The sequence below is a fragment of the Corvus kubaryi genome, unplaced genomic scaffold (assembly GCF_017639235.1).
Source record: "Corvus kubaryi isolate FWS band 111438036 unplaced genomic scaffold, C.kubaryi_AGA036_p1.0 split3-73, whole genome shotgun sequence".
In the NCBI taxonomy this organism is placed as follows: domain Eukaryota; kingdom Metazoa; phylum Chordata; class Aves; order Passeriformes; family Corvidae; genus Corvus; species Corvus kubaryi.
This window is the reverse complement of record NW_024582091.1, coordinates 24,569,154-24,582,759: the sequence shown is the minus strand read 5'-3', so window position 1 is coordinate 24,582,759 and position 13,606 is coordinate 24,569,154. Positions and strand designations below refer to the sequence as shown.

Genomic DNA, 13,606 nt, shown 5'->3' with positions numbered 1-13,606 from the left:
TCTCTTTTATCATATGTTTTACAGAATCCTATTATTTCTTCCTAGAGTAGGACTTGAAATTAGGAACTGAAGTCACTTGTAAGAGCTCTTGAAGCAATGGTACTGGCTTCTTGAAGGCTGCTCAGAAGTTTATCAAAGTTCACCAAAACATACTTAAATGTCAGTGATCTGTGTGCTTTCATTGCAGGATGGGAGCAAAGGGAGGGAATAGAAATTGCACTTGTTTTACTTGTTGCAGGATCTAATTGTCCATACAACTAAATTTTTGTTTTCCTAGTATTTTCCTGCAAGCTGGTGTTTCACAGTCCTAGTGTCAGTGTAGCTTCGATGGATGTTGCTGAAGAGCTTTTTAATTGCTCAGTTAGTTTTTCCTTTGTGTTTCCAGGATGACATTTACAGCCTGAGGAGCTCATAATCTAAGGGATACTTTGTAGCAAGCATTTAACAGAGGTTTAGGTTAGGAGCACTGGTACTGAAAGTGCAGGAACAAGGAGTCAGAAGCAAGTGTTAAAACCACAGCAGCCAGTTAGGTTGTGACCCGTCAAAACTTCTTAGTAAGGTGCCCCAGGTATTGTGCAAGCCCCTGTACCATTGTCTTTGGAACAACCATTTCTTCATGTAATTGTGCATGTGCTTGTGGGTTGATTTTTGTAAAGGGAGAAAGAATAGGTGTATGGCATGTGTGGAGATCAAAACAGTATCATTTCTTGAAACGTGATGCCTATAAGTGGAGTCTGGGGCATTTGGTGGTGTTTTGCAGGGAGTTCTTGCGTCAGAGGTGAAAGGCATGGAAGTGTGATAGCATTTGGTGAAAAAGCTTTCCTAGTACTTAGCCCACTTCCATTTAGGAACTTTGTGTGTTTAGAAATGTTGGCTGTTTTCTCAGTACTACCTTGTGCTGAGGTAAGTACACATAATTCTTGTGGTAACCACTTCTTTGTTTTGTGACTGTGGGCTCTGGAGTGAAAACAGGATGGAAGCAGTCAGAGTTTATCATCCCTTTGCCCTGTTTCAAAGTCCAGTGTTGCTTAAACATTATTTTTTATGTTGGGATTGGCTGCTTTCAAATACGAAAATAGTTAATCACAGAATTGTACTCCAGATGGAGAAAGCTGTGTATAGTCCTTCTTCAGCCATTTAGCAGCAACTTCATAACAGCAGTGTTTATTTGTTGGATGCTGGTCTTTACAAAGTCATGTCAAGGATCCTCCTGTATCAGTGGCACTGTGGACTTGTGATCGTGCCTGGGTATTATAGAGATTATCACAAAAAGCATTACAAAATGTGTTGCCTGGGATTTCTGCAATAGCACTGATTCTTGTATTTTTAGTCTGCTAGGGAGAGAGAGTGGAAGAGCAGTATGTAAGATCAGAATTAGGCTTAGATTATCTGCCTAATATGGCTCTTGTTAGCACAAATAATACAAATACCATTTGAAGAACAAACGGATTATAGAAAAAGAAATGAAAACATCCAGATCCTGAGCATTTGGAAAGCATGACACTGATGTATTTGTGTAACCTTTTCATGAAGAGCGATGCTGAAATCAAAGCGGGGATTTTGATTTCCTTCATTAAAAGCTTATTAAATGAAGAAAGAGGACAGTCGTTGTTTTGCTTCAATAGTTGGGGGTCACAGAGGCAGGCCTGGTCTCCTCAGGATATTAATGCCTGCTTTCAGCTGGGGGAAATGAGCCGTCGCCTGAGTTAGCTGCAGCTTTGTGTGCTCGTCACTAGGGATCCCCATATGTCCTGGGATCTGCGGCAGTCGGAAATGGCAGAGCTCGGCAGCAGGGAGCAGAGGGCTCTCATTGCTATTCATAGCAGGTAGCTCGGCTCAATCTGCCCAGAGCAAGTCTGTTTAATGTTGATCAGCTGTCCATCTGATAAACTGAATTGATATGGACATTTCCTCCAAGGGCTGCCCTGACAATGACAGCAGGAGCATCGGGATGTCTTGTTAGTCTTTTTCTCTGAGCTTGAAGATTTATTAACCCTTTGTTAGAGCCGAGCCAAGCATGATTACAATAGTGCGACTGGGTTGTGTGAGTTTCTCCATCACCTCTTTGAAAAGCAGCCTCAACCTTCAGATTTCTTAACTACATGGAGAATGACTGTTTGTTTTTTGAATTGTTTTTCTTTGCATGGAGCCAACAATTTGTGAATTATAAAGGCAGCTTTTAAATCAGCTTAGTTTTTTTGTGCATGGCAAAATACATCAGGAACCTCTATTTATGCTCTCCCTCCAGCTCATCTGCCTTTTGTGTGCCTGCCCAGGCCGTGTGACTATCCCAGCTCTTCCTTCTTGCTAATTGGCAGTGACCACTGCCCTGAAACAGTTGCTGCTGGGGCTCTTTGCAGGTCACATGTATTTGGGGCAGAAGGTTACTTTAGATTAATATGGTTTGGGACAGTTGGAACACATGTGCACTGTCCAGAGGAAACAGAATTAATTTGCTCAGCACTATGTTAGTACTGAGGCAGAATCTAACCTGAGCATGTACCAGCAGGTGTGTTTGTATGTGAAGGTATGGAGCAGTTTGGTTACTCAATGAATCAGTGCTTGGCCACTTCTGAATAAGTACAGAGAACATAACATGCCTTTGTACTATGTTGTAATTAATTAGAACTTTAAGGCCTTTAGTTATCTGTTTAGTTGAGGGCAGGGATTGCATTTTTGCTCATACGTGAAGTCTCCATGGCATAAAGGGAACTGCTTGAGTCAGAAAAGATGTGAATGTGCTGAAGATTTTGTAAAAATGAGTCCTATGTGTTTCCAGTGCTAAAAGGATGCTCCAGTGCGTTGCTCTGTTTCCCCCTCCCCTTATTCCTGCTCAGTTATTATGTATGTTCAACACCTCATTGTCGTTCTGAGCTAAGGTGGCATCTCCGGGCTCCTTGGAGGGACAGTCACTGTCGAGGTCTACGGTTGAATTCTGGGAGGAGGCGAGGAGAGGGCTGGGCTGATGACTCTTTTCATGCCTTTTCCAAAATGTTAAAATAGAGAGCAAGCCTCTGTGGAATAACCTCTATGGCGAGGCTCGCACAGGGATTTGTAACCCCTAAACCCAGAATGCAGCACACTGTGTTGTGAACCTATCCAATAAAACTGGCCTCTTTGCTAGACAGTCCCCTTTGCTGCTTCTGACTAAAACAACCAGTGAAATACCGTTAGTACACAGTTCTAAAATGTTCAGCTGTTTTTCCTCTCCTTCCCCTACCCCTACCCTTCCCCTTTGGTAGTATTGAGCTGCAAGGTATCCTGTTATTAATTTAACTCTAATTTGAGCGGTCGTTGACTGCAGCATTCTTAGGGTGTTTGGATTGGCTTGCTCAGGACTCCCCTGCTGATATGTCCTTTGTTTCTTTCCATCAGTACTTTCTGCTGGCATTTTCTTCATGTCAATGTCCCCCAAGCTTCTGGTAGACGAAACAAAAAAAGAAAGCACCATGAGGACTATATTGATTATTTTGCTTTATTTTGTGAAAGAATTCAAACAAAGGGCAGCATTCCCCGAAGTGGAACCTGTGGTACCTGCGGCTTGCCTGGAAATACTTAGTGACAGTTCTCTGTGTTTAACACCTCCTGGTTGTGGCTTCTAGAAGTACACAGAAGAGCTACATGATAATTAATAAAGTACCTGTTTAGTACATGTGGTTGGTTGTTTATTTTCACTAAGAATCTCTGTTCGTCATAGCCTCAAACATAATTGTGCTTTTTCTTTCAGTCAAAGAAGTTTGGCTGAGATTACGGAGCTGATCCATACTGCCTTCCTGGTGCATCGTGGCATAGTAAACATTGGTGAGCTCAAGTCCTGTGATGGCCCACTGAAGGATATGCAGTTTGGGAATAAAATGGCTGTTTTGAGTGGAGATTTTCTTCTAGCAAATGCTTGCGCAAGCCTTGCACAGTTGCAGAATACCAAGGTAAAAAGAAAAAATTCCTCTACTGCCAATGGAAGTAAATATTAGCAAGTCTTTTGAAAGAGAGGCCCTCTAAAAAAATCAGCAGTTACGTATGTATATGTGGAGCATCATTTAAAAATTGTCATACTTAATGTTATAGCTGTAAATTTGACAGGCTGCTGCTGCTGTGAGTGTGTTTACCACTGTCATAGAATTACTGTGATGCAGTCTTTAGTATAGATTCTGAAGCACCGTAGTAATGGATGGGTGGTTAATTTGGTGAATTTAGGGTATATGCAGTGGCATCTTCATGACATGTCAGATTACAACACCTCTGGCAAACTGCCAGCTGAAGACATGTTTGGTCTTTTATTTTCTTTTACTTTGTGCTTTGTGAAAGGTTTGCTGTCTTAGATAATTTGGGGGGCAAAAGGCTTTACTGCTTTGTCTCAGGTGACTTTTGCTCTTAATAAAGTTACTTTGTTAGGGATTTGGATGCCCCTGAATATTGGATTGCCCTACTAATGTGGATGTACTGGCTTCTAAAGGACAGCTGCAATCCAACTGCTCAACCAAACTGTTTGAAACTTTACAGGGAGATGTTTTTAATGAGAAACAAGTTGTATATATGTATTACCTTAGAAAGTGAGACTGATGGAGATGTTAAGAGATAATGTCTCTAGACAGTTCTTCTTTTCACCCAATAGGATCAGCTACACAAAATCATTCTTGACCTGCATTTATCTAGCTTGTTCTTAAAACCTCCCGTGAAGGAGAGAGGTTCCTGGGCATCCCTATGCCAGCCTAGTGTAACACCTAACTGTATGGTGAAAAGCTAAGTGTTCCATTCCAATGGAAACAGGAAACAGTACTTTTTTGCAGAGGTGCTTTTCATACATTTGAAGATTGCTGCCATGTTGTAGCATAAAATAAATGTTTGTCCTGTGCAATTGTCAATAATCAGCATAGTTGTAGTTGTGAGCCTAAGGAGTCTATTTTTAGATCCTTATGCTAAATCTCCTTGTGGTAGTTGAGTATTTCTGTACTCCTTTGATCATGAGTATGACAGTTTCTCTCAGAAGTGGTGTCATTTTCTAACACAGAGCTGAGATTCAAGAGGAGAGACAGAAAATTAGATGTCAATCTACTGGAATAGTGGGTTAAGCCATTATGGAGCTAACTTGTAGTAAGTATTAGAAAAAAAATTAAATAGTGCATACCACAATCAAAATGGGGTGTAACTGATTTTAGTAATTATCATTGATTTGTATCAGTTCATTTTTTTAAAATACCTTGCAAGTTTCTCAGCACAGACCAAAGGATTTAGCCCTACATCAATTTTCTCTTTCAACATAAGAGGAAACTTTTCTAAAATGTAGCAACTATTACTTTGCATTTAGTACATCATTAAGTATTGCAGCAGGAATGTATAATCCCTGAAGACTTGCCAGGAGACAAGCCTACAGTGAAATGAAGCACAAGTGCAAAGAAATACTTTTTTTTTTTTAAAGCAATCATTATACTGCATGTTGGAAAATTCTGCCAAAACATTTTAGCACTTTTTTTCATTTTTCTGACATCTAAATACTTTCATAGCTTCTACATACGATAAGTGGGATGCCATTATGGAAACTGATTGACTTAGTAAATTATTCTTTTTCATACGTCTAACCCTACTAGCAAAGTTAGAAAAATTGAAGTACAAGCTATAGAAATCTCTTGACAGGTGCAATGATTTAAACATACTGTATTTATTCTTTTGTAAATGATGAATTTTCAAATCTGGCATCTGTTTTTTAGCAGTGTGAAATAACTGTGACTTTTTTCCTTCATAATGTTTTGTGTTCTTTGATGTAAAAAGTAAAAATCACAGTACTGCTTTTTTTGCTGGTATTTAGCAAATTGGCTAATGAAATGAGCAGCATTTTACTGTGCATGGCACTGACCATGGTAGCTGTAACCTCCGCAGACATGCATAGCTGTTGTATAGACCAGAATTTAAATTAAAGGGGGTTTTAGCATAACTGAACTCACTGCTACCAAGATAATTTTATTGTGCTGGTAAATTCTTGTCTGAGCTTGTGCAGGATGCATTTATCTCTGTGCTTCTCTCGGGGCTGACAATTAGACATGAAATTCTGTAGTCATAATGAAATGCAGAGCTATTTTATAATTGCCAAGGGTAAAATTAGCGAAGTCAATTATTTTCCCTTAGGCTTTTCCCTGTAGATATTAAAAGGCTGCAAGGTAATTGCCTTAGGTAACACTTTGATTTTTAAATAACATTAAATATAGGAATTGTTGTTGTTAATTCGTAGTAATTTTCCTCTTCTTGCTACTGTTGTAGAATATAACTGTAATGATGTTAACAAGAATCAAGGCTCAGGATTTGCTTTTTTGGGATTTTCTTTTAAACTAGTGCTCATATCTCTCATAAGTTTGCTAAAGTTATGCCAAAGAAGGTTTTGGGGTGGTGTTTTGGGTTTCATAGTTTTTGGTCTCTGAGGTACAAGGACTCTAGATTTCCTGAAATGTCAGTTAGAAAGCCTCCTGTAAGATAAACTCTGCTGTTGTGCTATTACAAAATCATCTCAAATTTTGTTTTTTGAACATATAACAATTCAGAAGAAAGCACTCTCATTTTCTACTTTGTGAAATCATGATACATTAATTATGGATGCAAAGTTGGTATCAACTGAGGCTTTAAGTATTGAAGGGCAGATGCATGTGTATGCTTCATTTTTGTAATCATGGCAAAGTTCTACATCTTTTCAGTTAATAAAAACTGTTGAAAATGAGTACTATTTTCTTCAAAAACCTGTACAGTACAAAGTGTTAGATTGATCAGATCACATGTATTTACAATTCTTTGTACATTCATGTTAACTTTTTGATCACCTTATATAAACTAACCTTTTGGATGGTGGCTCTTCTTGGCCTGCTGATTGCAGTGATAAATTATGTCATTGATTGAAAATTATATGGATAAAACCTTACTTAAGAACTGCATGCTGTAGCAGATTGTTTATTGCTAATCCATGGATTTTAGAACAGAATTGAGCCCAAAGATGAATTGGTTTGGGATCTTTTAGCTGTTGTTATATCAGCAGTGGAATGGCGAACCTTTGGCAAGGAAGGGCATGTTTGTGTTTTGCTACTTAACTAACAGTGCCATAATGTGTGGAAATGTGCTGACTTATTGGATTGGGGTGTGTTTATATGGGATGACAGGGTTATTTTGCTAGGTTTTCTCATTTTGAGGTTGCAGTGCTCTGATACTAGGATCATGATAAGATATATCTAAGATATATGTGGAAGTCATTGTAAACATGTAGGTGTGGGAGTGATGGAAAAGTAAATTATGTTTGCCTAACAAAATATGGTACCTCCCAGCTATCTTGTGGGATATGTGACCATAAGCAGTTTTAAATAAATGTGCTAATAAATTATTAAGAACTGTAAAATGATCTGTTTAATGGGTAGTTCTTTGTTGCCATCTGAAGACAGTATATCTTTAACATTTGTTATCTTGCTTTGCCTAGCTAAGAATGTGGGGATGAAACTGCTAAAAGCAAATCTTTTGAATGAAAGTCCTCCTTTGACTCTGGTAGCAAAAAGTGTTAGTTTTGTCTTTGATTTCTGCTTAAGTAACCTGCACTTCCTATAATATTTTTAGGCCGGCATTGAGATGCAAACATAGCAAAAGTAACAAACATTAATTGGCATTTTTGTCACCTGGCAGCTGAATGTGGAGTATGGGCATTTTACCACAAGTGATGTGTGGATACTGACCTCGATATTATCAAATAATGTGCTTTTTCAGGGTTTATAACAGAGAGAAGAAGTTGGAAGAAATCTGTCACAGCATTAAAGCTGGTGCTTCCTTGAGCATCTGAATCATCAGTTGTCTTACAAAACTATAGAGGGGATGCTTAAAAAACATAATTAAAACTAGTTTTGATGCTCTTACACTCTAAAGAGAGTGATGCATAGAACTTCAGAAGGCTGAAGTGGTGCATTTTAGTGCAATGCCTAGAAAATTGTAAAATAATCTGCAAATGCATTTCTTGCAGCTCCATAAACTGGTAAGAAGACATCCCTTTGTATTTAAAGAAAGAAAACCCACAAACCAGCCAAACAACCGAAACAAAACCACTAAAACCCAACTTATACAAAACAGGAAATGAACCTCCCCAAAAGAAGAAAAAGCCTATCCCAAAAACCTGAAGTACATGTAATGGGTGTGTTATGATAGTGTTCTCTGTAGTTCTTACTGAAATCTTAAGAACTGACTCAATTTTTCACAGTATAATTCAGTCAGTTCTTCTTGAAATGATTAAACTCATCACAGAAACACTTCAAAATCTACAGGCTGAAAGCTTGGAATTGAATTTAGGAATCTTGTCTGTCAATGCAGAGTTCTGCCAGAAGACCACATTGTAGAGCATTATTTTATTAAGCGTTTTTTGTTCATAAATAAACAGTAGCACAGATGTAGTACTTACATAGTGGATCCATTTCCTTATGTTAAGTTTCTACATTCCTAAAGGCGTGTGTTGTTTATCAAATAAGCCTTGTGTTTACGTAAACATCCGTAAGTTACTCATTTAAGTCTTCCTATGTCTTCCTGTTGCAACAACTGGAAGGTGCACTGCACTTCCTATAAGAGCTGTTTATCTTGAACTATGGTTTCTACATCTGTAGCATCAGTTGTGGTCCTAGAGGACGGCTCAGGTTGGAACTTAAGCAGCTTGGTTCCCTGGTGTCCAGTGAAGGATACAGAGAATATCCTCTTTTCTGAAATGATGCCAGTTGCTCTTTTGATGTAGATTGACAGTTTTGAGAATTGACAAACAAGTCAGCTAGAATCTACAATTTTGATTTTTACATGTCATTTAACAAAGGTGGTACTTGTATGAGACTTTTTCTTTCCCTGAATGATGTCAAGAGAAGAACATAAACTTGTGAAAAAAACCCATCACGAATCTGCCAAGAAATACCCTTTTTTAATGGAAACTAAATGTTAATAGTTGCTAGTGTAAAAGCAACCATTAGCAGCTATTGACTTGTAATAGATTCAAATTACCATCCCTCAGAACAGTGCTTTTCATTTTGTTTGAGGTAAGTAGAAGGTCCTTCATAAATGTACTTGAGATAAGTTATTTTCAGAGCAATGGAAGTTATTTTGGAAGAGAGATTCTTCTTTATTTTCTCTGGTGGAAGATTTGAACCATAAATGTCTGCTAAGTATATTTACAGTGTATATTTTTATTATATTTTACATAAAATAAACAAAGACCTTTATAATCTGAATTTTCCTACTGGGATTCAGTAGCTGTATTGATCAGAGAAGGCAGGATGAAAAAAACAGGGAGAAACGCTGAGAACCAGAAGTAATGTGTTTGCTCCCAGTACAGTGTTCATATAGAAAACTGAAGCGGTGATAAAACCATTTTCAAATCTTTTATATATTTTTAATTGTTTTTAACTCTTCGCCTTTGCTCACATATTGACTTTCTTTTTCTTCCCTACTACAAGCTGCTGTTAGAGCTGAGTATCTCTAAAATGATCAGCTTACAGAGCAGCTAGGTGACAGGAATTTGGTAAGAAGAAGAGATCAGATTAGATCAAATTAGATTAAGGGAAAGTTTATAAAGTTTGATAATGATGTTTTCTTCTTGAGGGGCAAAAAAAGAAGAAAAACAACCTTCAATTTTTTTTTGTAGAGAGCTGAATAAAGAGCTTTTCTGAAGCACTTTATCATGTCTGTCTTGCTGTACCTTCCCCTGAGGCACTGTTTGATGATGATGTACTGAACAAGATAGGGAGTAAGATAGTATCTATATTATTGAGTATTTTTGTTTTAATTTAGTATTTTAGAGTGCCACAGGGGTGTGTCTCAAAACCAGACACTACTGAAAAATATAGGTAAGTTTAAAGAGCTCTGAACTGATTTATGGAAAAGTATGCTTAAGAAGCATACTGGGATACTGGGAGAGAAGAAAACCAAGGAAGAAGTCTAATGTTTTTGAACTTTTAAACTAATGTTAGATGACACAGGGCAACATGATTGAATTATTGCAAAATAAAGTTCTTCTTTAGGCAACCCTAAATAAGCAGTTCTGTATCTTAAAATATTGAGATACATACTGAATATTGTTATTCAGTATATTGTTAGCATACCTTTTATTGGAGAATGCAAACACACTCTTTAAGTACTGAGAAATACATAATAATTGATAATTATGTATGAATCATAATGAAGAAAAGTGTTATTTGTTTTAATTATTATATTTAGATGGCACCGAAATGTACTAATTTACATGCCTTTGGAGAGGTAAATTTAGATTTCATTTGCTGTAAAGTAAAACATAAAAGAGATTGTAATTGAAACAAACTTTATGTTCATTTAATGGACATGTATCGCTTTTTCTTCCTAATGTCCTCAAACACTGGATTTTTAATAAGATTCTTTAATAAATATTTTATTGACAATCATGTGAAATTTCTTTGGTAGAAAAAAGGCAATTTTTGTAATAGTTGATAAAAGTATTGAAGCATTAGGGTAAAAAAAAAATCTTGCATGTTAGAGATAAAAGGTTAAAATCTATTGGAATCAGTACCTGATAATCAGATTTGTCCCACACTACTGCTGTACAACTTTTGTCTAGCATTTCTGCTATCATTAGAGGCAGCAGCTTTTACGATACTGATGATGATGATGATGATGATGATGATAAAACTGTAGAATGATGCTAGTGAGTCTCCCAATTACTGCATTGTACTCTTCCCATTGTCTCTTTTGATGCTTGTGTCTGTGGAACAGTTTCTTAGGAAGTGCATCTTTTGCCATTGTTCTCAAGAAGTAGCCCCTAAAATAACACCTGAGCAAATGAAGCATTCAGTTTTCTGAATATTTCACAGGGTTTTTTTCTATTTCACTTTTGCTATGTATAGCCAGTAATATAATTGAGTATTTGTAAAATTTCATTACCTTAATGGCTGTGGTTATAAGTTTGAAAAGTAATCTTTTAGAGAAGTTAAATTAGAGGATTAAGTGACCCAGCTTATTAACTTATTAATTTAATAAAATTCTAAAGATAAGGCTTCATCTGTAATTGTGATAATGTTAGAAACAGTCTCCTTTTAGATCAGTAAGAGTCCTGTTGCATTGCAATGAATATCAGTTTTGAGATTAAAACTGCTTAACTTTGCCTTAATTCCTAATCAGTGCATTCCTCAAATAGGTTTATCCTTTACCTTAGTGGCCTTTTGCACCTGTACTGGTTTTTAAAGCTAATGCTTATGTTAAGCTTTCCCAAAGTTAGACTCTGCTGGGGTTAGTGTATGTCTGTATGGAAAGAGTATAATTTTTGGTGATTCTTGGCCATGGCACTACTGGAAAATTTTATGTTTAGATTTCAGTCTGTTTTCTGTCCTCCCACTTCTGCATGAAAAAATACTTCTAAAAAAAAAAAAAAAAGAGTGATTTCTGCCACTTCCCTCATGGATGTCTGTGGCTTACGAACAGTACCTTGTAGCAGAATGATTGCTGCAGAACATGGAAAGACTGAAACTGAGACTGATAGCAGAATATGTCGTCATAGGTATCATTGTATCATCAAGTCTAGATTAGAGTCTTTCCCAAAAATACACTGCAAGAATATTTTTAAAGCATTGAGGCATGGTGCTGTCAAGAACAGAATTGTGAGTGTTTGAGGTTCTGTCTCAATGTCACGTTGACCAAGCCACTAACAGCCTGAGGAGGAAGTTTTCCATTCAGTTCTGATGAATTTTCAGTGGCCTACCAAAGATCTTTACACCAGTTTGCACAAAGTCCATGCAATATTCTTGTCTCTGAATCATCTCACATCTGAATTTGCCTTCCTCATAGTAGCAATCAGACACATCTTTCTGCTTCTCTGGTCTGCCCAGCAGACCAAAGTCAATGTTTACTGCTTGAGTTCTTGAACCAAATACCTGTCATTAAACTAGGTAAATATCGTCTTTCTTGGAGGTAAACTGCACAGCTGTTTCTAACACCTGGTTAGTAGTTCTTTTTCTTATGGAACTGCTGTTTGCCTTGTAATTAACAGAATGGTCTGGGAAATACTGATATGCTATCTATGTGAAACAGAGGGCTTTTCAGAGATGACTGAGCATCAATGAAGAAGATAAAAACTAAAGAAACTGAAGAGAGGCTGAATCTGATGAAAGTCAAAGGTCATTCAGCATCTCAAGACAATCACTATACCTGGCAAATGAGTTCTGGGTAATTGGGGTCTGTTCCTCTTATGTTTGCTCCCTTAATATACAGCACCAAATTGGCAGTTGTCTGGTGGTGAACACAAGTACTTCAGGAGTCAAAAATATTTACAGGCTTTGAGATATATATGTGCATGTTACATACGTGTATGTGTGTGTGTGTGTATATATATATATAAAAATAAATCTAATGGAATATTAAAGCCAAGTTTTGGAAGAAAGATTTTTTCTCTTTTTTTAGTCAAAACCCCTCACTTTTCAGAGAAATTGTCTTTGAAAGATTTAAGACAAACATTTAAAAGTGTCTGTATTTAATATTTCTGTGACAGTTAACAAGAATATGTATCCAAGATCAATGCCAGAATATGTAGCAAATAGATATTCAAAAGAAAACAAAATTATTCTAAGAAATTGAAGCAATGAAAACTTTTGGGTATATGATGTTTTATTCTGCATGAGATGCATATTGTGGGAAAGGACTCTCAAGAGCCAGCAGTACTGCCACTTCACCACTAAATTAGAATAGGTATTGGCACTGCCTGCTTTTCTTAAATAGAGGTATTTGTTACAGCTTTTTCTTTCACAGCCATGAATAATCATCATGGAGGAATTTGCTGCTAAATAGCTTTGGCCCTTACCTAAATTATAATATGAAAATGAATTTTCACAGAACAGGTACATGAAATGAGAGTACTGGTGAAATCTCTTCAACAAAAGCACTGGAGGAGCTTATATAGGGAAGTGGTGGAGTCACCATCCATGGAGGTCTTTAAAAGATATGTAAATGTGACAGGACATGGTTTAGCACTGGACTTGACAGGCCTGGGTTTAGTTTGGACTTGATGATCTTAAAGGTCTTTTCTAACCTAATGATTCTGTGATTCTAAGGTGATGTCCTCCAGAAGTGATATTTGCAATGTCAACTTCATTCTCTTTATAGCTGAAGGAGTGGAAGAACACAAGTTCCATTTTCAAGGCTTTATTTGAAGTCTGTTTCTCAAACATAGTAAGATTCCTGTTGAGAGTGCATAGTAGGATAAAAAGCAATCAGATCTACATTGGGTGAAATGCTATCCTAGTATTATCTGAAACTACTTTTTTTTTTTTTGAGTGCGTATTTAACATATATTAACTTTCATCTTTGGATATGTGGGGTATTCTAGAGGTGCATTTTCATGACAAGGCAGTTAATATACAGTTTTGCAGGACTGGAGGTTATGGTGGCTGGTATATAGTCAGCCTATATGTATATATACACACACATACATACATATATACACACATACATACATATATACACCTGGAGTGTGGCTTGAACAGGCAATACACTTTTAAAAAGTGAAAATACATTTTTGTGATGATTTGGTTGCAATTCAAAGCTGTTAGCAATGGCGCTAAGAGTCTAAGATTAGTCTGGATGGCCTCTCTTAGTCTCC

General features: G+C 37.0%; 1 protein-coding gene across 4 annotated transcripts in view; it reads left to right on the top strand.

The window, feature by feature from the left end:
* Nucleotides 1-13,606, top strand: part of PDSS2 (decaprenyl diphosphate synthase subunit 2) — a 117,980-nt gene that overhangs the window by 70,616 nt on the left and 33,758 nt on the right. For all 4 annotated transcript variants that reach the window (XM_042016503.1, XM_042016504.1, XM_042016502.1 and 1 more), the window contains one exon: nucleotides 3,728-3,926. In XM_042016503.1, the coding sequence (XP_041872437.1) occupies nucleotides 3,728-3,926 (199 nt within the window). The remainder of the gene's footprint in view (nucleotides 1-3,727; nucleotides 3,927-13,606) is intronic.